The following is a 20,727-nucleotide window of genomic DNA, read 5'->3' on the forward strand; positions in this document are numbered from 1 at the left end:
GATGGTTAGCTCTCCCACCTTTGAACAAACAACCTTAGAACCCAGGATCCTTGAATAACAATCAATAAGCTCCTTTCTTTGCAGCGTGCCTTTGGTCAGAACAGTCCAGGCTGTCTCATGGCCTCTGGTTTTGTTCCTCTTCTGATGGTGCCTTGACATTGACAATTTACAGCTCTGGCAGTAAACGAGCAACCCTACAGCAAAATAGATAACACAGATCCCTTAAAAACAACACACTGACCTGCTGAGAAACAGCTTTATGAAGCTTATATTTGTCTTGAATGAAGTGGTAGAAGAGAAAGCATGCCTCAAAACAGTTTATGATGCAATGTAAACATTATTCTCCGTGCCTGTTTGTTCTCATTTGTCCACATTTCCACATTCCTTTGGCGTGAGACCTCTCTGAGGGCTGAACATATGAAAGTTATTCTGTAATTTATTAACTAATAATAATACTTTCCAAGGAAAATGATATTTTTAATGGCACATGATCAAGTCTTTATTTTATTCCTCTAAAATTTTGAGTGGAGGAGATTTAAAATTGGAGGCAAATAAATAATAGTATTATTTAATTTAGTCTTGCTTGTGTTGTTATAAATAAAGAAGAAGTTTTGAGCTTATGTTCAAGGTGAAGATGTGGAAGACTACATTTATTTTCAGACTCCTTTTAAACAAAGGGTTTCTAGAGCAGGGTGGTGGCCTAGTCCTAACCCTGTGAACATGGTACCTTACATGGCAGAGGGACTTTGCGGCTGTAATTAAATTAAAGGTCCTGAGAAAAGGTTATCCTGGATCATCCAAATAGGCCCAATGTAATCACAAGGGTGTCTATAAGAGGAAGGCAAGAGGCCCAAAGTCAGAGAAGAAGGAGTTGTGATGGTGGAAGCAGAAGTTAGAGTGATAAAGGCTGGGTGCAGTGAAACCGCACCTGTAATCCCAACACTTTGGGTGGCCGAGGCAGGTGGGTCATTTGAGGACAGGAGTTTCAGACCAGCCTGATCAATATGGTGAAATCCTGTCTCTACTGAAAATACAAAAATTGCTGGGTGTGGTGGCAGGCATCTGTAGTCTCAGCAACTTGGGAGGCTGAGACAGGAGAACTGCTTGAACCCAGGAGGTGGAGGTTGCAGTGAGCCGAGATCACGCCACTGCTCTCCAGCCTGGGTGACAGAGCAAGATGCTATCTCAAAAAAAAAAAAAAAAAAAAAAAAAAGAAAAGAAAAGAAAGAAAGGAGCTAGAGTGATACCAGTGCAAGGAAAAGGCCATGAGTCACGGAACACAGGCAGGCCAGAGAAGCTGAAAAAGACACAGAAATGGATTCTCTTCTAGAGCCTCCAGGATGATCCAGCTATGCCTATACCTTGACTTAATTCCAGTGAGATTGATTTTGGTCTTCTGACCTCCAGAACTGTGAATAAATCTAGTGTTGCTTTAGGCCACTAAGTTTGTGGTAATTTATTATAACAGTAACAGAAAACTAAAAGAAGGGGTATGTGTAAGAGTTAATGCTGGGAAATCTACCAAACTGTTCAACCTCATGCTATGCACGTGAATTCACCCAATGTCAAGGCAGCAGAGTGGAGTAGAAAGAGCAAAGCTCTAGATGAGACATCCCCTGAGTTCCAGTCCTGGTTCTGTCACTTCTGGTCTGGTCTGCGTGCCTCTGGGCTATTTACCTCTCTGAGTCCTAATTACCTCACAGGTAAAGCAGTAGTTGTTTATACTATATCACATCCAGTAGAATCACACCCCTACTGCAACGGCAACAAACCATCCAGATATAGTAAAAGGTATCAGTAGGTTGTTGTGAAGTTTAAATGAGATAATTTGAGTAAGGAGTCTCTACCCAGTGTTTCTTACACAGTAGGTGCTCAACAGAAGTCAGTTCTCTTCCTCTCACCTCAACCTTACATAGCAGGGGCTGTGTATAATACCCCAGGGAGCTTTCTAAAATGTAAAGGCCTGTATCTGCATCATTAATACCTTCCTGCCTCAACTGGGATAACAAAAAAACTCCTTAGCAGGATGTGTGAAATGCTTTTTATATTTTAACAGCTTAAGACATAATTTACATATCATGAAATTCACCTGTATGTGATTCACAACAATTTCATGGGTTTTTTTTTTTTTTTGTAGCGTATTTGCAAAATTGTATTATGTATAGTGCAGAATTGCCATCACTACAGTCTACTTTTAGAACAGTTCCATCATCCTAAAAAGGACTTGGGTGGTGATTTACCACCATTCTTTATTCCCACCCTACCCCTCAGTAACTACTCATCCATGTTCTGTCCCTATGGATTTGTCTTTTTGGACATTTCATATACATGGAATCATGCAATATGCGGACTTTTGTCCTGGGTCATATTTACCTTTCCAGGCTTACCTTACCAATTTCCCATCCCTCAGGGATAGGACAGCAAAACTGTAATTACTTTTAGTTGTTTGAGTTTTCACAGTTCCCACCCTTCTGCCTTCAGCCCTATGTATGTGCATGTGCCTTTGCCTGGAACAACCTTTGCATCCCTCAGGTATCAAACAAGACTCATTTTTCCCAGGAAGTCTTCACTGACTGCCTTTGAGACACACTTCCTTAGCTCCTTATACTATGTCATGATGCTACATTGTAATTGCCTGCTTGTGTTCCCTGTAAGCTCTGAGAAAGTAGGACCTGTGTCCATCTTATTCATTGTTGCATCCTTAGCACCTTGCATAGTATTTGTACCGCAGATATGTGTTAATGGAAAGCACGAGGAATGTCTCCAATTTGAAAAAGTTCCAAGTTTCAAACACAGAATTCAAAGAAGCTAAACTTAGGCTGAAACTTCATAGGTTTCCCTGCTTCCATTTGTCACCCACACACACTAATGGATAGTTGACTGGGGTATGTGTGTCTGTGCATGCTCAAGAAAATATGTTAACTATTAAGGAATATATAGCATTATACAGCATTTCATTTTCCTTGTCTAATTTCTGGACAAGTCATGACTAAATGATTCACACAGCAGTATTCTACTTAATTCAGGAAATATTTCCAGGTGGGGCAGGTTAGGGAGAGTCTTTCATTCCTAAATCTCTGTTGACTGACGTTTCAACCTTTGTGCAGAAGGTTATCTACTGAAGGATAGGGAAATGCAAGATTTGGGGCTTAAATAAATTAAATTTAAACAATATCTTTGGATTTATTTGTTGTTATTTTGGGACGGAGTCTCGCTCTGTCACCCAGTCTGGAGTGTAGTGGCACGATCTCGGCTCACTGTGATGTCCACCTCCTGGGTTCAAGAGATTCTCCTGCCTCAGCCTCCCGAATAGCTGGGATTACAGGTGCTCACTAACACACTTGGCTAATTTTTGTATTTTTAGTAGAGATGGGGTTTCACTATGTTGGCCAGACTGGTTTTGAACTCCTCAACTCAGGTAATCTACCTGCCTCGGCCTACCAAAGTGCAAGGATCACAGGTGCCGCCATCACACCTGGCTAATTTTCGCATTTTTAGTAGATGGAATTTCTCCATGTTGGCCAGGCTGATGTCAGACTCCTGACTCCAGGTGATCTGCCCTCCTCGAGCTCCCAAAGTGCTGAGATTACAGGTGTGAGCCACCATGCCTGGCCTTAAACAATTATCTTTGAATACAAAAGCTAAACAATAAATCAGTACCAAAAAATGATTTTCCTATGTTCTCCTCTTGCTCTGTGGTCTTACCTGTGGGCTCTGGGACAGCACAGTCCTATAGAAGTATAGTGTGAGTTACATAGGTAATTTAAAGTATTCTAGTAGCCACATTAAAAAAGTAAAAACAAAATGGTGAAATTAATTTTTGAAGTATATTTTATTTAACCCAGTATACCCCAAATACTATTTTGACATATAGCCAATATAAAATTTATTGAGATGTTTTATACTTTTTTTCCCTCATACTATATCTTGAAGATCCAGTGTGTATTTAACACAGCATACAGCCATTTGGACAAGGCACATTTCAAGTGCTCTTTGGCCACATGTGGCCAGTGGGTGGCAGCTGGACAGCGAAGCAAGCTATAGAATGTCCATCTCCAAAACTATTGCCCTAACAGAGACTACAACACAGGCTTCCTGGTTAGGCTAGTCCTGGATTCTCAGCTCTTGATGTGCATTTGATTTTCCTGAGGGACATTTAAACAAAGTTCCAATCTGATCCTCGTGTTTGACATCTAGAAATTTTGATTGAGTTGGCCTAGGATGAAGCCTGTAATTAATGTTTTGAAAGTGCTCCCAGGCTATTCAAATGAGAATGACTGAAGAACTGGCCTCAGTTCCTTTGTTTTGTCTTATTACTGGTTTTCTTAATCAATTTTGGCTTGTTTCTGTCTATCGCAGGTAATTTGTTAGGCTTTTGGAATACCTGTCTCCTTGAGTTTCTTTTTGGGCTCCTGACCTCCTCAGTGGACTCAGTCTTTAGGCTCTGGAGATGACCTTCTGCTTCTTATTTTCTTGCCTTAATTCTTGGTATTATTGCTGCCTGGCTGTGGACCTGCCTATCCTTTGTTATTACAATATTTGTTTTTATTGTTTATAGCAGTTTTCTACTCCCTTATTTAGCCTACCCCCTTAGTGAAAATGCATCCACTTTAAAAATCCGATCAATCAACAAAAACTGAACACAATCTCTGGCTCTGAGAATTAGGGAGTCTATCCCAGCAACTGCTGTGGATGCGATCTTAGGCATTGCTTTTTTAGATGGGATCCAAATGTGGTACACGCTTGCTTCAAGAAGAAAATTGCACTATCTAAGCAAACTGATGAGCTTATTGGCCATCACCTCAAAATTTCACATCACCTTTTTTCCCTTCAAAAGTGAAAACTGGGTCCGCCTGAAAGTAACCTTCAGGGGAACTGGATTATATTCATCAGAGCTTCTAGTATTACAGGGAACTTAAATTTAAAGGTTACATTTTCCAATCATGATTTTAAAAGAATACACAAATTTAAAGGTCTCCCTCCTCATGCCGCCTTCCCAAACCTCAACTTCAAAACTCTAGTCCTAGTAATGAGAAGTGGCCAGGTGTTCTACAGGAGGGTATACATGGACCCAAATTCAAGGGGGTCCATCGGCTCCCTCAGGCATGCGAGGGCACCTCTATCCCGCTGGCCTCTCTTCTTTCCCATCCTTTTGCCCACACATAGGTGTCTTCAGTAACCTGGAGGCCAGATTCATTTACCCCAGGTTTGTTGATAGTTTATTGTAATTGCTGCTGTACTGGTCTGGCTACTGTTGTTATACTGGGAAGGGGTTTCTTGGGGCTGAGGTGGGGGTGGGAATTCCTAGCTGAGGGGGCAGTAGGGGACATTTTAAGCCCCTTTTAAGGGTGGCAAAGCCTAAGTCTATGAGAAAATCTGAATTCTAAGTACTAAAAAGAACACAGCTAAGTATGATGTGCAAAGAGGCCAAGAAAGATGGTCCGGGCCCTAGGGCTAGTGTTGGGTGAAGATGGAATTGGAGAAGAAACAAGCAAGAGGGACCCTGATTTGTTTCTTCCAGCCCTAGCTGGTTTGTGCTGCTCAGCCCTGGGACATGAGTGGGTTACATTAACTCAAAGGGCCAGGTCAGAGCACACAGGTCTCAAAACGGGGTATTGCAATGAATAACAGGAAACACTTCTTCATGACTATCCTGGCCATGTCTATTCTATTAATGATCATTCTATTACTTATCACTACTACACAGTTCCAGTTTCTGGAGAAAATGGTTGAGAAGACGTTGGCAATGATGATTGTTTTTGGTCAGTCTTTGGTTCATGCACATGAGCTACCCACGGCATAAAATGGGAAATGTTTATATGGCATCAACATTTTTCATTCTAATTTTTAATTAATTATAATGTTTGATTAAAGTCTGCCATCATAATACTACTGGCAAAAAGATGGGGGTAAATAAGAATCACTTTTTGTTTGTTTGTTTGAGACAGAATCTTGCTCTGTCACCCAGGCTGGAGTGCAGTGGTGAGATCTCTGCTCACTGCAACCTCCACCGCCCCCCCCACCTCCCGCCGGTTCAAAGGATTCTCGTGCCTCAGCCTCCCAAGTAGCTGGGACTATAGGTGCCCACTATAGTACTTTTAATGTAAAAAAGTACATTAATTTTTGTACTTTTAGTAGAGATGGGATTTCACCGTGTTGGCTAGGACGGTTTCGATCTCCTGACCTCGTGATCCTTCCGCCTCGGCCTCACAAAGTAGTGGGATTACAGGCGTGAGCCACCACGCCCGGCCAAGAATGGCTTTCTGGTGGATTAAATTTAAATTCTAAAATACTGCCATGCACTGAATTCTTCTCCTTTTGGGTTTAATATTTAAATAAGTTGATGTGCTTATTAGCTACATTGGGTCTGCATTCATCTGCCAGAATAAACAGGGATACGTTCTTTTCTATGTTACCATAGTTTTATTATCAGAAATTAGGGATGGCCTTAAAAATAACTGCTCCTGTTGGCTAATTATTGTGAGGAAGAGTTTAGTCTCAATTAAGCTAAATTGAAATAATTGTCTTTGGCAGGCATTCTCTAATGTTTAAGTCCACAGTATTTAATTATCCCAACCACAGACAGCACATTCAGCTTCTTAGAGGTGCACTTTGCAGGTGACTCATTCAAGAAGATCCATCAGGATGCAGATAAAAGTAGAATCAGATGTTCCACAGAAGTAATATTATATTTATTTTATGCTAGAGACAAGCGGATTGTAACATTTGTTCTTAACATTTGTTTTTTGTTTTATTTTTTGTTTGTTTCTTTTGTTTTGTTTTTGAGATGGAGTCTTACTCTATCGCCCAGGCTGGAGTGCAGTGGCATGATCTCGGCTCACTGCAACCTCCACCTCCCGGGTTCAAGCAGTTCTCCTGCCTCAGCCTCCTGAGTAGCTGGGATTACAGGTGCATGCCACCATGCCCAGCTAATTTTTTGTATTTTTAGTAGAAACGGTTTTTCACCATGTTGGCCAGGCTGGTCTCCGATTCCTGACCTCAAGTGAACCACCTGCCTTGGCCTCCCCAAGTGCTGGGATTACAGGCATGAGCCACTGCACCTGTCCTGTTCTTAACATTTTTAAGATAACATTTTCTCTCTCTTTTTTTTTTGTACAAGATTCTGAGTTCTCAATTATGTGTCTAAGTATTTGAGCATATATTTTTGGTAGAGATGGGGTTTCACCACATTGCCTGGGCTGGTCTCAAACTCCTGGGCTCAAGTGATCCTCCCACCTAGGCCTCCCAAAGTGCTGGGATTACAAGCATGAGTCACCGTATCCGGCCTAGGAATACCCTCTGCAGTGGTGAAAATACAAGACATGTTGCTAGATTTTCATAGCTGAATGTCAACTCCGTAGTTAGTGTGTCTGGAATCTAAAGCATTTAGCTCTTTCTTTTATCAGGAACACAGAAATAGCCACTCAAGGCTCTTACTAGAGAAGTCAAGTATGAATTCCCTGCAATCTAATACTCAACAACTCAGATGAAATATCTGACTTTAAGAGAGGCAGACAAAAATATTAACTCAATTTCTCAGGTCAGAGGTTCTCAATGCTAGCTATACATTAGGATTGCTTGAGGTACTTTAAAAATACCTATGCCCAAGTCCCATCCAGAATATTTGAGTTAGAATTTTAAAAAGGCTGTCAAGGGTCATGAACCACTCTTCTAGAACCTTGTTTCTCCAAGTGTGGTGCATGGATTAGCAGCATTACCATCACCTGGGAGGTTGTTAGAAATGTAACATCTTGAGCCCCACTTCAGACCTGCTGAATCAGAATCTGTGGATAACAAGATTCCCAGGAGATTCTAATGCATTTGAAAGTTTGATGACCACCTTTTTTTTTTTAAAAGAATATTCTATACATTTTTACTATCAGATCATCAAAAAGCAGCACAGTGGCAGAACTCCCTGGTGAAATGCCTTCACTGAACTCTAGTTTCATGATTTGCCTGGGGATCAGTGGAGTCTATTTGTGTCAATTATACAATTCTTATCAAAGACATTTTCCTACTATATATCCAAAATCCCTTGTACAAGAATCCAAACAACAAAAATCCTTTCACATTTTAGTGACAAAAAAAGCTCATGTCACCAGATGAATTTAGTTACTCCTTAGTTCAGACAGAAAGTTGAATGATGTTTGCAAGGGGCTGCGGGGAAGGGGAATGAAAAGTTATTGTTTAACGGTCACAGTGTTTCACTCTTGCAAATGAAGAGTTCTGGAGAGGGATGGATGGTGATGATGGTTGCACAATACTGCGAATGTACTTTATGCCACAAGCCTGAAGACTTCAATATAGTAACGATGCTAAATTTCATGTTATGTGTATTTTGCCATGAAAAAAAAATTAAAGAAACTCAGGAAGAAAGAGAATTTTTCTTTCCCTTTTCCTGGAGTCAATGGCTCCTTTGAAGCTGCTGTTTTCCAAGCTCCTTTGTGAAATTTTACCTTAGGCTTTTAAGGGCTACAATGCTAACATAATTTCAGTAGGGAAGTTATCTCTGAACCATCATTTAGCAAATGGAATGTGGGGAAGGGGGCATGAGATTCCACGAAGGGCGATGAGTTTGGGTGGAAATCATGGAAGCCCGTGATCACCCTTCCCTTGGGTTATTTTCCCTGAAAGAGTTCTATAATTCTGGTGAGTGGAGAGGGCACACAACACAGACTCCCTGAAGGAATTCTAAAGCCAGCTCGGTCATGTTGGAAACCTTGGTATCCAGGGCTTGCCCCCACAACCAAATCCAGAACCACTGCTCAGGCCTCTGTTAGCTCTTGGCAAAACGGAACTTCCTGTTTTCAAGATAGTGTTTTAAAATGGCTCATAAAAGCTTTCTTGGACAAAACTAGTCCTTGCAAAACAATATTTTGATGATTAAACTATAGATGAATCAGAAACATATGGAGCGAATTTCCCTTGGGTTTGGCAAAGTACGCCTTGGACTTGATTCCGTCCAGGATACTTGAAAGATGGTTTCAAGTGTTTGTGGAATCAAATGCGGCTTAGCTTTTCCCAGTTCCATTTCTAGGGAATGGAAGTTTAAGAAGAGGACGAATATTTCTTGGGTTTCTTTGTCATAGCCTTTGTTTCTACACTACCAGGTCTCTACACACATGCAGAATTTACTCATCTAAGAGTTACAGTTGAATAAGTATATAGCACAGTTGCCAGCAGCATTGCTTTTCTCTCTCTCCCTGGTTTCGGTATAGTTCAGCAGGTTTCTTCTTTAATTTATAAATGAAGGGCTCCAGACTTGCTTATTTCAAAGAATAGAGACTCCCTTGTAGGAGAACTCTTTTCCACTTAGCTACAAAGTTTCAAGCTTACTTTTCTTCATGCAGCCCTCAGCATTTGAACTCTGTGGGCAGACGTGTTTTAATGGAGTGCCACAGCTTCAGAGACAGCACTTTCCATGTGGTCAGAAAGAATGCTCACCTCCTTGGACATCTTGGAGGGCCATTTGAGAAACAAGGAAGGGGCCCAATATTCTGATAAGGGTTTTTCCCTATTCTGTATTGTCCACATTTTTTAATATATGAAGATGAAACATTTGCTGTATTTGGAATCACTTTTATCCATAAGAACGGTACTAAGAGGGCTCTGGGAATAGCCCTTAATACCTAAGTATTGAGGATTATTTAATTTTATAATATCTGAGGAACATGGGCAAGTAATTCTCAGCAATACAAATTTGGGAAACTTAAAGAGAGACTTCAGGTCTTTAAAAAGGTTCAGAGATAATTCACATTAGAGACAAAATGTAAAGCAAGGACCATGTCATTTTATTCCAGATTCTCCAAATCTAGTAGAAAAATAGTATAACCATGCTTCTCCTCTGTTAATGAGCACATCTGTAAGTCACTTGTAGCTCCATTAATGTGAAATGCCAAGAGTGACTTTTTAGTAATATATATTATATTCTAGGAAACACTGAAATGTTCACATATTTTTACTAAACAGCACAATATAACATAACACAAATAAAATGTCCAATTTTTTCAGCTACCAAATAATTTTAACCACCCTTTTGCAATATCAACAAAACAAAACAAGAAAACCTAAAGGCTAGGAGAGAAGAACAACCTTCCTGTGGAAGAAAAGAATTTGAACAAAAACATGAAGGTAGAAAAATATGTGGTATAAGCAGAATGTTGGAAAAAGTAAAAATAAAAACAAGAAACTAGAGAACAAGGTCAGGTATCATTAACATTAGTGCTTCTCTTCCTCCAAGATCTGAAACTCCAAAACGTCTCACTGTGATCACAACCAGCCAGGGTCCTCTTGCCTGGGTTTGCATTCCCTGTTCTGTGCTTTATCAGCAGGATGTCCAGGGACAAGTTACTTTACTTCTTTGAGCCTCACTATCCTCATCTGTAACATGGGTATAATAGTCCCTCTTTCTCTCCCATAGGGTCGTGAAGATTCAATGAGATCATTTAGCAAGAATCTCTCAGCGGCATCTGAACATAGTGAGTGCTCAGAAAGTAAGAGCTGGCCCGTCTGCCCCCAGCCTGAGTCCTTACTTGCTGCTGGAGCTGCTTCTTACCCTCCCTGCAACCTTGACTCTCAGGCCCTCCAAACTCGACCTTCCATTGCCTCCACCTGACTTCAGGGTCCTCCTGCACCCCTTCCTCCTCGTAGCCTTCCCCATGTGCAGTCAGTGGCCAAAGCCTATTGATTCTACTCCCTCAATCGTTTACACTTTGCCTCCTCTCTTCCATTCCTTGCCATCACCATGTCCAGGCCCTTTATTGTCTTTAGAAATGTGTGCCATTTATGACACTCCAGTCTGAGTTCATGCTAGCTGTGCAGCTTCTGACAAATTTCTTATTTCTGCAACCCTCAGTTTATTTCTCTGCGGGAAGGAAATAACTAGTGGATCCTCACTGTTTATGGCAGTTTTGTCTCACAAAGTCACTGTGAACACTGGATTGGTGAACACTGAACCATTGCTACTGGAGGAAATGCAAGGCGAAGTCTCTGCGAGCATGTTTTCTTCAGCCCGCCTGTACATACCTTAGGTTTACTGTTTGTTTCTGTTGAACCACACCAGATTTAACACATACTGTTGATTCATCAACATTGAAGTCACACGGCCAACAGCACTATCACTCAAGCCTGAGCCACGCTCATTGCATGTTCTCCATAAAGCTCGTCACAGCTTCCCTGAAGTTTAGAAGCACTGTACGACACTTCAGCATGATGCTTGGGGCCATTCTAAACAGCAAAACCACCAACAAAAAGCACCAAAATGCAAAAAAAAATGGCACAAAATAGACTGTAAAAAGGACACATCAACAGGATGAGAGCTCAAACAAGGAGGCAGAGCCTCGCTTTGTTCCATCTCAGCTCAAATTTTCGCTGCTCTGCACATGTCTGCAAATGACTGTGAAAACGCCACAGGGACTGATTTTTGGGGTTACAAATACATTCTAGTGAGTAGGCAAATTTTGCAAAAGCAGAATCCAAGAAAAATGAGGATTGACTGTACAGTCAGCCCTCTCTGTTCAATCCATGGGGAAAAAATAAAAAGTAACAATACAGCAATAAAAATAACACAAATTTAATAAACAATACAGTATAACAACTATTTGCATAGCATTTACATTCTGTTAGGTATTATACGTAAGCTAGAGATGATTTAAACTATGTGTGAGGATATGCATAGATTATATGCAAATATTACACTATTTTATATCAGGAACTTGAGCATGGCGGGGGTCGGGAGGCTGCGGGAGAGAGTGGAGGTGTCCAGGAACCTGCACTGTGGTTCCCAGGGAAGACTGTGTTCGTACCTAAACAGACCTTGGAAAAATGAGGACCGGCTGTATTTGTCATGCAGGCTTGCTGTGCAGATTAAAGGACATAATCTAAGAAGCAAGTACTAGGCAATTAACAAGTGAAAGCTGTTACTATTATTTATCGTCATTATTATTATTTATTACCATTATGTTCCTCACCGCTGCAGTTGCATTTGTAACTGATGGTGCCTCCATCTCCATGTGCCACCTGACACATAGACTTAAACTCTAACCATGTCACTTCTGGGCTTGGTAGTCAAATTCTTTTCAATGCATCTACCATCGATCCCTTTCTCTCTACCCTCTCGTTCAACAAAACTGGCCTGGCCACCATGCCTCATGTACACTCCAGGCATGCCTTCCCTGCTGAATTGGCATTCCACTTACTCTCCCTCCTTTGTTGAAAATGTCTCCTGCTCCCTCCTTCCCTCCCCCATTCTCCTATATTAAAATATATCTATTCAGCTCTCAAGACTCTTAGGTTAAAAACATCTCTAAAGCCTTTTCTAGCCAGAATTAATATCTCCCTCTTATCATCCTCAATAATCTTTTTTTTTTCTGTTCTCATGGAAGCTGTCATTTTCCATATTTTGTTAAAACTTTTATGTACATGTTTTATTTCCCTGAATAGGTATGAGTAGATCTGATTCCTTTTCTCATATACTGTGGAACTCTTTGCACAATACCGTGTCTTTAGTACAGTAGATAATAAATGCTTACTGATTAAATACAATAACAAAAATACTCACAAGGTAGTTGGTTTTGCTTTACTGAAAAAGACATGATATTTATAAAAACACTTTTTTTTTTACTTGAGAAATTCTACATATGAACAAACCAACTTTAAATTAAAAAGAGAGTTCCTAATTTATATGAAAGCCAAAGGGAGCCAATACTAACTAGTTTTCTTAAAGTCTGGTGACTCATTCCTGAACGTTTGTCCTAAACATCTGCAGCCTCCAGGCCCTTTTTCGGGTAAGTCATGAACCTTGAAATCAGGGCTAAATAATACAGGTGCCAACATACTCCGAATTACATCACAGGGTCTTTCAACAGCCTCATTCTAATAACAACAAGAGCACTTCACACTTGGTGAGATCACTGCATCTAAATAGCTTGAAGCTTGGGCAAACTAATTTTGTACATTAACCTGTTGCTCTCTGCCTCTGAACTGGAGCCTGGTATAGGGTAAGTCTGTCTACTCATGACTGAGTGTGTTCCTGTTTGTGAGAATCAGGAGGTGGGATCATAACGTCCAGGGAACAAATACTTCCTTCTTGGGCACTGGAGGCATACCGTATTTTTAATGAAGAAAGACATAGCAGGGTGTTTTACAAGTTACTAAATGTGTGCTCCTTTGTTCCTCCTGATATATTTTTTCACCATCATCAGTTGTTTTTTTTTTTTTAAAGAAAATCAAAGTACATGTCTTGCCTGAATGATTTCCTCCTTTATGTTGCATTTTCCTGTTTGAATGGAGGATCCAGGCTGCTACCAGGGAACTGGTCTATGCCTTACCAAAGTGTGCAAATGGTCCCGGTAATGGTGCAGCTGCGGAGGGGAAGAGGAAGCAGTGAGCAGGCTCACCCTCATCTGTGGGGGCCTGCAAATCACCTGCTCCACTCTTGTTATTACTTTCTCGTCCATGCCTTTTCATGTCTGTTAATTTGGAAGAGGCGTCAGTTCCCCTGCACTTCCCATATTTGTAAGAATACTTCAGCTATGAGCTGGACTTCCTGTCTCTTTCTCTGAATTCTGAGATCCAACATTTAGAAAGGAAGTGACTTGTAAATACCACTTGCAAATCATCTTCCTCTGTACTGACCAATTCTGTTTCAAAAATATATAAATCAATGTGTGTGTGTGTGTGCACGCATGTGCTGAGGTGTGTGTACGCATGTGCTGAGGTATGTGTATTTCAAGTAACCATGTCCTTGAATATCACTGTTCATGCTGAATGGAGACAGGGAGAGCTGGGGACTGACCAGAAACACAGAAGGCCATGAATGGTTCTGCAGAACATGGCAGGAACCTGGATGATAGGATCAATCTTTTTTAAGTGATGAAACAGTGAAAGGAAGTGGGAAATTATCCAGAGACATGCCATAATCCTTTTGACCTCAAAGGAACATCTAATTCAAAACTACGTTAAATCCATTCTCCAAGAACAGCTGTCACCACAGAGCTGCAAAACTTGTTAGGTACAATCTACCAGTGCTTTGACAGAATGCCCAGGTGGAAGTCAGTAAAACAAGGTCCTCCCTTTCCCTTGTGATTAATACACTCTAGGGAGTCAAGCTTCTCTGGAAGCTTGGCCCAGGTCTACCAGGCTGCCTTTCCTGGAGTCTCCTCATAGCAGTTTGGCAATACCATTTTCTTCTAAGGTGGTACCATGTTCCCTAATGGATCTGATCAATTCCTAAAACAAGAAGAATGCATCTTTTAATGAATTTTCTTAATCAACTTGATAGCTGTTTGGAGCCAAATTGTGCTCCCTCCCAAATTCATATGTTGAGGCCCTGACCCCTAGTATGTGACCTGAGAATGTGACTATATTTGGAGAAAGGGCCTTGAAAGAGATGATTAATGTTAAATGGGGTAATAAGGGTGGGGGCAAATCCAATATGACTGGTGTCTTTATAGGAGAGATTAGGGCCAGACACAGTGGCTCATCCCAGCATTTTGGGAGGCCAAGGAGGGAGATCACTTGAGCCCAGGAGTTCGAGACCAGCCTGGACAACATAGCAAGGCTCTGTCCCTACAAAAAATTAAAAAATAAAGAAATTAGCTTGGGTGGTATCACACCCCTGTGGTCCCAGCTACACAGAAGGCTTAGGCGGGAGGTTCACTTGAGCCCAGGAGATCAAGGCTCCAGAGAGCTGAGATCACACCACTGCACCCAAGCCTGGGTGACAGAGACAGATCCTGACTCAAAACCAAAAACAAAAACAACAAAAAAAGAGAAGAAGATTAGGCCACAGACAGCCACAGACCAAGGGGCAACTGTGTGGGAGGACAAGGTGAGAATGAGGTCATCTACAAGCCAAGGAGCAAGACCTCAGGAAAAATCAACCTTACCAGTACCTCAGTCTTGGACCTTCCAGCCTCCAAAACTGTGAGAAAATAAATTACTATTGTTTCAGCGACCCAGTAGTATTTTGTTACGGCAGCCTTAGCCAATGAATACATTAAGTATGGACTATCCAAGGTGATTTTCTTCATTACTATCTATAAGAAAATCCTGGTTTTCAGTAACACACATATTCCTTTTTTGGGAGGTCAGGTTCTTTAATCCCAAATAATTATTAACACAAGTTTGTGCTTTAGGTTCTTGTCTTCATTTCAGTTTGGACACAGGATATCATATGTTCCTCTTCAATACCCTGACGGTAGGGTAGGAATTATTTTTGCTATTTTATAAGTGAAGAAACTGACTCTGGCATGATTTACCCAGGGCATATGAATTTATAACCAGGTCTTTCAATACCACTTCCTCTGCTGCTTCTCCAACATTCCACTCCTTCTTCTTTTTCCCTAACATTAGAATACACCCAAGTTTGGGTGTTTTTCCATCCCAGTTGTTTCTGAAACTTGTGTCTCATCTTTCTGTATTCTGTTGGATTATTTTTTTCTGTTTCTCTTAATTTTAGACATTTGTGTTATCTTTGTGATGGATTTCTTAGAAGAAGACACCCTACACTGTTTTTCACTCTTCCTTGTTTAGGACAAGTTCCAGGAGAGGTTTTTTTATCCAGTTAGTTTCCTAGAGAAGCTCAAGCTACACCTAGAGAACCTTTTATGAAACCCTTTCCCAGCAACCGTGGATCCAGAACTTTGTAGGAAGCTGAAATACTCATGGAATGTCAAAATTAAGGGCCTTTGGCATCTTTACCCTTTAGAGTAATTATGCTACTGTCTTTGGACTTTACAGTATATGATCAGGAGCTTGCTTTATGGGAGGCATTAAATCCCCACGTTAGGAGACTGCAAAAAGAAAATAAAAACACTGTCATTAAGGGGCCATTTAGGGGTAGCAGATTCTGTGTTGTCCCTAGTGGAGGCTTGGAAGTGTATAGTTATGGATCACTATAGCCCATCTGTAGTCATTTTCCAACTTGGGTAAAAGCCTACAGGAGGCCGGGCGCGGTGGCTCGCGCCTGTATTCCCAGCACTTTGGGAGGCTGAGGCAGGCAGATCACAAGGTCAGGAGATCGAGACCATCCTGGCTAACATGGTGAAACCCCATCTCTACTAAAAATACAAAAAATTAACCGGGCCTGGTGGCGAGCTCCTGTAGTCCCAGCTACTTGGGAGGCTGAGGCAGGAGAATGGCAGTGAACCCGGGAGGCGGAGCTTGCAATGAGCCGAGATCCTGCCACTGCTCTCCAGCCTGAGTGACAGAGTGAGACTCCGTCTCAGAAAACAACAACAACAACAACAACAACAAGCCTACATGAGCCCTGAGCCCATCAGATTCAGGATGAGAAAAGGGCAGAATCACAACTTATAGCATGGGTGAAGCAGGAAAAATCAAACCTACTACATCCATTAGAAGGTGTTTGGGGCTGTCCAGAGACAAGGGCTATTTTGTCCTTGTTGGACCCTCCCTGGTGTGGGGTCACTGTGACCCGGTGGTAGAGTGCAGGGAGTCTGGCGACAAATGTTGTTTATCTGCTGCTGCCACTGATGCCCTCTGTGGCTTAAACCAGTTCAATTGACCCTTCTGTCCAAAACACGCAGACAATCATGCTTTCTCATATAGAGAAATACAAGTGTTATTGAATTAATTCCAAAATATTTGTAGGAGCTCAAATGTGAGCTAAAGTTTCACATGTATTCTTTACTCACTGGCACATTCAAGGGAAAAAGTGACCTGGTTTTTCAAGTACTTTGTGGTCACTAGATACCATAAATGATAACAAAAATAGTAGCAGGTACTTTGTCAGGCACTAAGTGTGCCAGGCACAGCACTACGGGATGTTCTATATAATTTACTTCCCATACAGCCTATGAGGTAAAGCACTGTTACTCTCCAATTTTATGGATGAGGAAACTGAGCCTTAGAAAGGTCAGCAAACTTGCTCAATGTCACTCACTGAAAAGGTAGCATAATTGGAATGGAAACCTCAGTCAACCTAACTAAAAACATTAAGCTTTTAATCAAAGCACCTTGATTTCCATAAAGACTGAATTTTCAAAATCTGTCCTATTTCACCAGCTGTCCCATAACTTGTTGGACTATCCCAGAAATTAACAAAACCTGGCATCCACACTGCATTTCTTAGACCGTCTCTCACGCTGAAAGCAACATAAAAGTCCTCTGTAAGGTCACAAGTCCTGGTCCTTGACATAGAAAACGTGGGCACCACGATCTATGCAGATGAGCAAATTTTATTGAATTAGAGTGGAAGGCAATGCGCTCAAAACCAAGACTCTTGAGCATCATGTTATCTTCTGTGATTTGGGAGGCACCAATGAGCTTTGTAGTACCTGGAGGTCATCCTCATGAATCTCAGTCCTCATAATATTATTGAAATGTAGAAAGGTAAGTTTCCAGCAAGTTTCAACAGATGGAAATCCAGATAAAAGGAACTCATTCTGCTGATATTAATTATTTAAGCAATGTTTTCTCGAGAGACTGCCATGGCCTTAAAAAGGGGCTCTATGAGCTGTTCTTTTACATTACGAATATTTACAATATTATAGCATCTCCATTTCAAGTATGTACTTTAGTGAAAAACTTTGTTATGCTTTTTTAGCTTTGTTGTTTAGTTTTGTTTGTTGAGCATCAGAAGAGATGGGAGTGATAGGGCCACAGTAGAGAAAAGACTAGAAATTCACGATCCACAGTCTTTTTGCTTCCCAAATGTGGTCCATGATTTTGAAGATTTAAGAACCACAGATTTAAGATCATTTTTTAATTCCAATATTCAAATATCTTCTTAAAAGATAAATTGTACCACTTTAAAGAGTTGTTTCCGTTTTCTTTTCTTTTTTCTTTTTTTTTTTTTTTCGAGATAGAGTCTCACTCCATCACCCAGATAGGGTGCAGTGGTGAGATCTGGGCTCACTGCAACCTCTACCTCCTGGGTTCAAGCTGTTCTTGTGCCACAGCCTCCCCAGTAGCTGGGACTACAGGCGTGTGCCACCACGCCCAGCTAAGTTTTGTATTTTTAGTAGATACAGGGTTTCACCATGTTGGCCAGGCTAGTCTCGAACTCCTGACCTCAAGTAATCCATCCGCCTCGGCCTGCCACAGTGCTGGGATTACAGGCGTAAGCCACCGTGCCCAGCTCCTCTTTAAAGAGTTGTTTCTGTTGGATACATTCAAATCACATAATTTGCCCAAACTGAGAGAAAGGCAGAAAAAGAAGGAGAAAGGCAGTGAAAACTTGAATACCTCCTCTTTATAGATATTATTCTAAGGACACTTTCCTTTTGGTTCTAACATCACAATATTTTGTTTAGAGCAGCTCATGGGGACAAACAATAAAAAATAAATAACAACTAGAAATAAACTCCTCCAAACTAACACCTTGCGTATTTCTCAGGCTCTTTAGAAGTCAGTGGTGAAAGAATCCATGTAGCATTTCTTATTCATGCTGAGTGAGCTGTTATCCGTTCCCATATTGATTTTTATCTCCATGCAGCAAGCCTCAAAATGCCACTGCCCCAAGCTGGAATCCCACCAAGCCTATCCCTTACGTTTCCGTTTGTTTTCCAAGTCCTCTTTCCCTTTTCTTCAGCCACAAATTCTCCCTGAACCCACTTTCCCCAAAATAACAGCTGCGGATTTGATTTTTTCCTTTCCTGTCTCTTTAAGTCAGAAACTTCCTGAGGTTCCTAAGAGCTGCCTGCCTCAGCAGGCACCAGGACTCCCAGCAAGTCTCCATTGCAGTGAGATTTGCAAGTGAATCTCCTTTGAAAACCATCACCAGTTTTGTATCCATCTCCTCTGACTTTGAGGTATCTACACTAACACTGTGGGCTCCAGGATATCCTATGAACCCGGTCTGAGGATTTCAAAACCAAATCTATTCATATTGGCAGCTCCATCAAAGGAAAATTCTCTAAACCGAACAAAGCATAAAACCAATACAAAATCCACCTAACAAATAAACAAAAGGCAATACCATGATTTCAGATGCCAATGCCTACCTTAAAGGCTGCCCAAAGCTCTTTGCTCCCACATGCATCTGCCTCTCTGGGTCTGTTTCCTGGCTTTCCAATAGCTATGCTTTCTTAAATTGAGCAACAGTCTCCTCAAGTGTCGGGCTCTGAAAATACACATGCTACACACACCCATGCAGCCTCTCAGTGCCAGGCAGCCCCTTCGCCTTCCTTCCCGGCCGTGCCAGTTCCCTGGCTGCTGACCAGCTCCCACGTGGGATGGAATGGAGAAGGGGAGGGTGTCAACCAAAGTCGGGGGATGGATTCAACTCACCGTGGACTAGGTGGCCACCCATCTGGCAGGAAGGGTCCATTTTATCCCTTTTCTAACCTGAAACCGCCTCCACGATGGTCTCTCCAGCCTCATTCAGAGCCCAGAACAGTTGGCAGGCACACCAACCCCTCCTGGGTGTGACCTGCGGGTACTCAGACCTCTCTAAAGTGGCAGCCTCCAGCCGGTGGGGCACAGACTGCCTCTTACCTTCACAGAGCCCCAGTCCTTAAAAGCCCAGCTGGCATCTCCAAGGAGTCCTGTGTTTTACTTGACATCAGAGGCAAACGGTTTCAGAAGCAGGGAACATTTCAAAATGAAACAGAAAGTAACCCGGGGATCCACACCAGACCCCCGACCTGCCTCGGCCATCCCCAATCTCTGGGAGTCTTCTGACTCAGCAAGCCTGTACAGCTGTTTCAGCCTGGAGAGGATTCAGAGGAAACTGCAGCTTGGAAGTCTGGAACTCACGGCCTGGGCTTTTTTTTTTTTTTTTTTTTTTTTAGAGTATTTGTTGAGCTTTTTAACATGCAGTTTGTCTCCTTCTGCAGGGAATTACTCAGTGATCCCCGAGTAATGGAACTGACTCAGGGCAGTTCCATTATATAATTCTAACTGCTATTTGATCTCTGATCGGAAAACCACACTTGCCTCCCCTTTCCCCCACCCCCCATCATCATCCACCCCACCCCGCCCCCCAGGAAGGGAAGAGGGAGGGAGACCTCAAAACGTGGAACAATGACAATTAACTTTCCTTGAACCTTCCCTGGAAGGACTGCATTTTTGCAGTGCACTTTATTTGCCTTCAGTTCAACTCTTGAGTAGAGGACCTCCCAAATGCCCATGAGGAGTGAGTGGGAATTTCTCAAGATGGGATGGTAGCATCTTTCTTGATTGTATTTTAGGATGGTTCTCCGTAGATGGGATAAGTCGCTGAATGGATTTTGAAATGATCAAGCGGATCGTCAGTTGAACAGCTTCAGGTAGATTTATAAAACATGTGCAAATAAAACCTAAAACCAAGAATCTCATTACTTTTGCCACATTTCCATGAAATGCCAAAGGGGTGGCTTGGATTGAGGGGTCTTGAGCCAAAATCCCTGCCCTGACCTTGATCCTCATAAACCCGCTCCAGCCACCACAAATAAGCATAATGCCCAAGGGACAACATCTTGCTTTGCTAGGCAAACACCTCCGAAAGGGCAAGCCCCTAGCCTCCACTTTCAACCATATTGTAACCCCTAAGGCCACTCTATATAGACATTTTGAAGCCACACCTGTCCTAGGTCAAGGTAGTAGTAATATTCCTCAATGTCCCCCCAGTCCCTGTCTTAGCATCTGTTATCTCTGCCCAGATGTTACCCACTAAGGAGCAAGCATGTTCAAACATAATCGTCCCATGAATGGAACTTAAATGGCAATCAATGAGGGTAACACCTAAAGTATCATACAATATGATGTAAAAAACACTCCAAC

General features: G+C 41.8%; 1 protein-coding gene across 4 annotated transcripts in view; it reads right to left on the reverse strand.

The window, feature by feature from the left end:
* PHACTR1 (phosphatase and actin regulator 1) overlaps positions 1 to 19,650 on the reverse strand; it is a 336,171-nt gene extending 316,521 nt beyond the window's left edge. For 2 of the 4 annotated variants that reach the window (XM_010357141.2, XM_010357139.2), the window contains exon 1: positions 18,969 to 19,520. Coding sequence is in view for 1 of the 4 variants with exons in the window: in XM_030928569.1 (XP_030784429.1) it covers positions 19,255 to 19,294 (40 nt within the window). In the remaining 3 variants the exon portion in view is untranslated. Of the gene's footprint in view, positions 1 to 18,968 lie in introns of all 4 variants that reach the window. The other 2 variants (XM_030928570.1, XM_030928569.1) reach the window with 2 other exon arrangements.
* Positions 19,651 to 20,727: the final 1,077 nt, after the last annotated feature.

Source organism: Rhinopithecus roxellana, chromosome 4, assembly GCF_007565055.1.
Source record: "Rhinopithecus roxellana isolate Shanxi Qingling chromosome 4, ASM756505v1, whole genome shotgun sequence".
Taxonomy (NCBI): Eukaryota; Metazoa; Chordata; class Mammalia; order Primates; family Cercopithecidae; genus Rhinopithecus; species Rhinopithecus roxellana.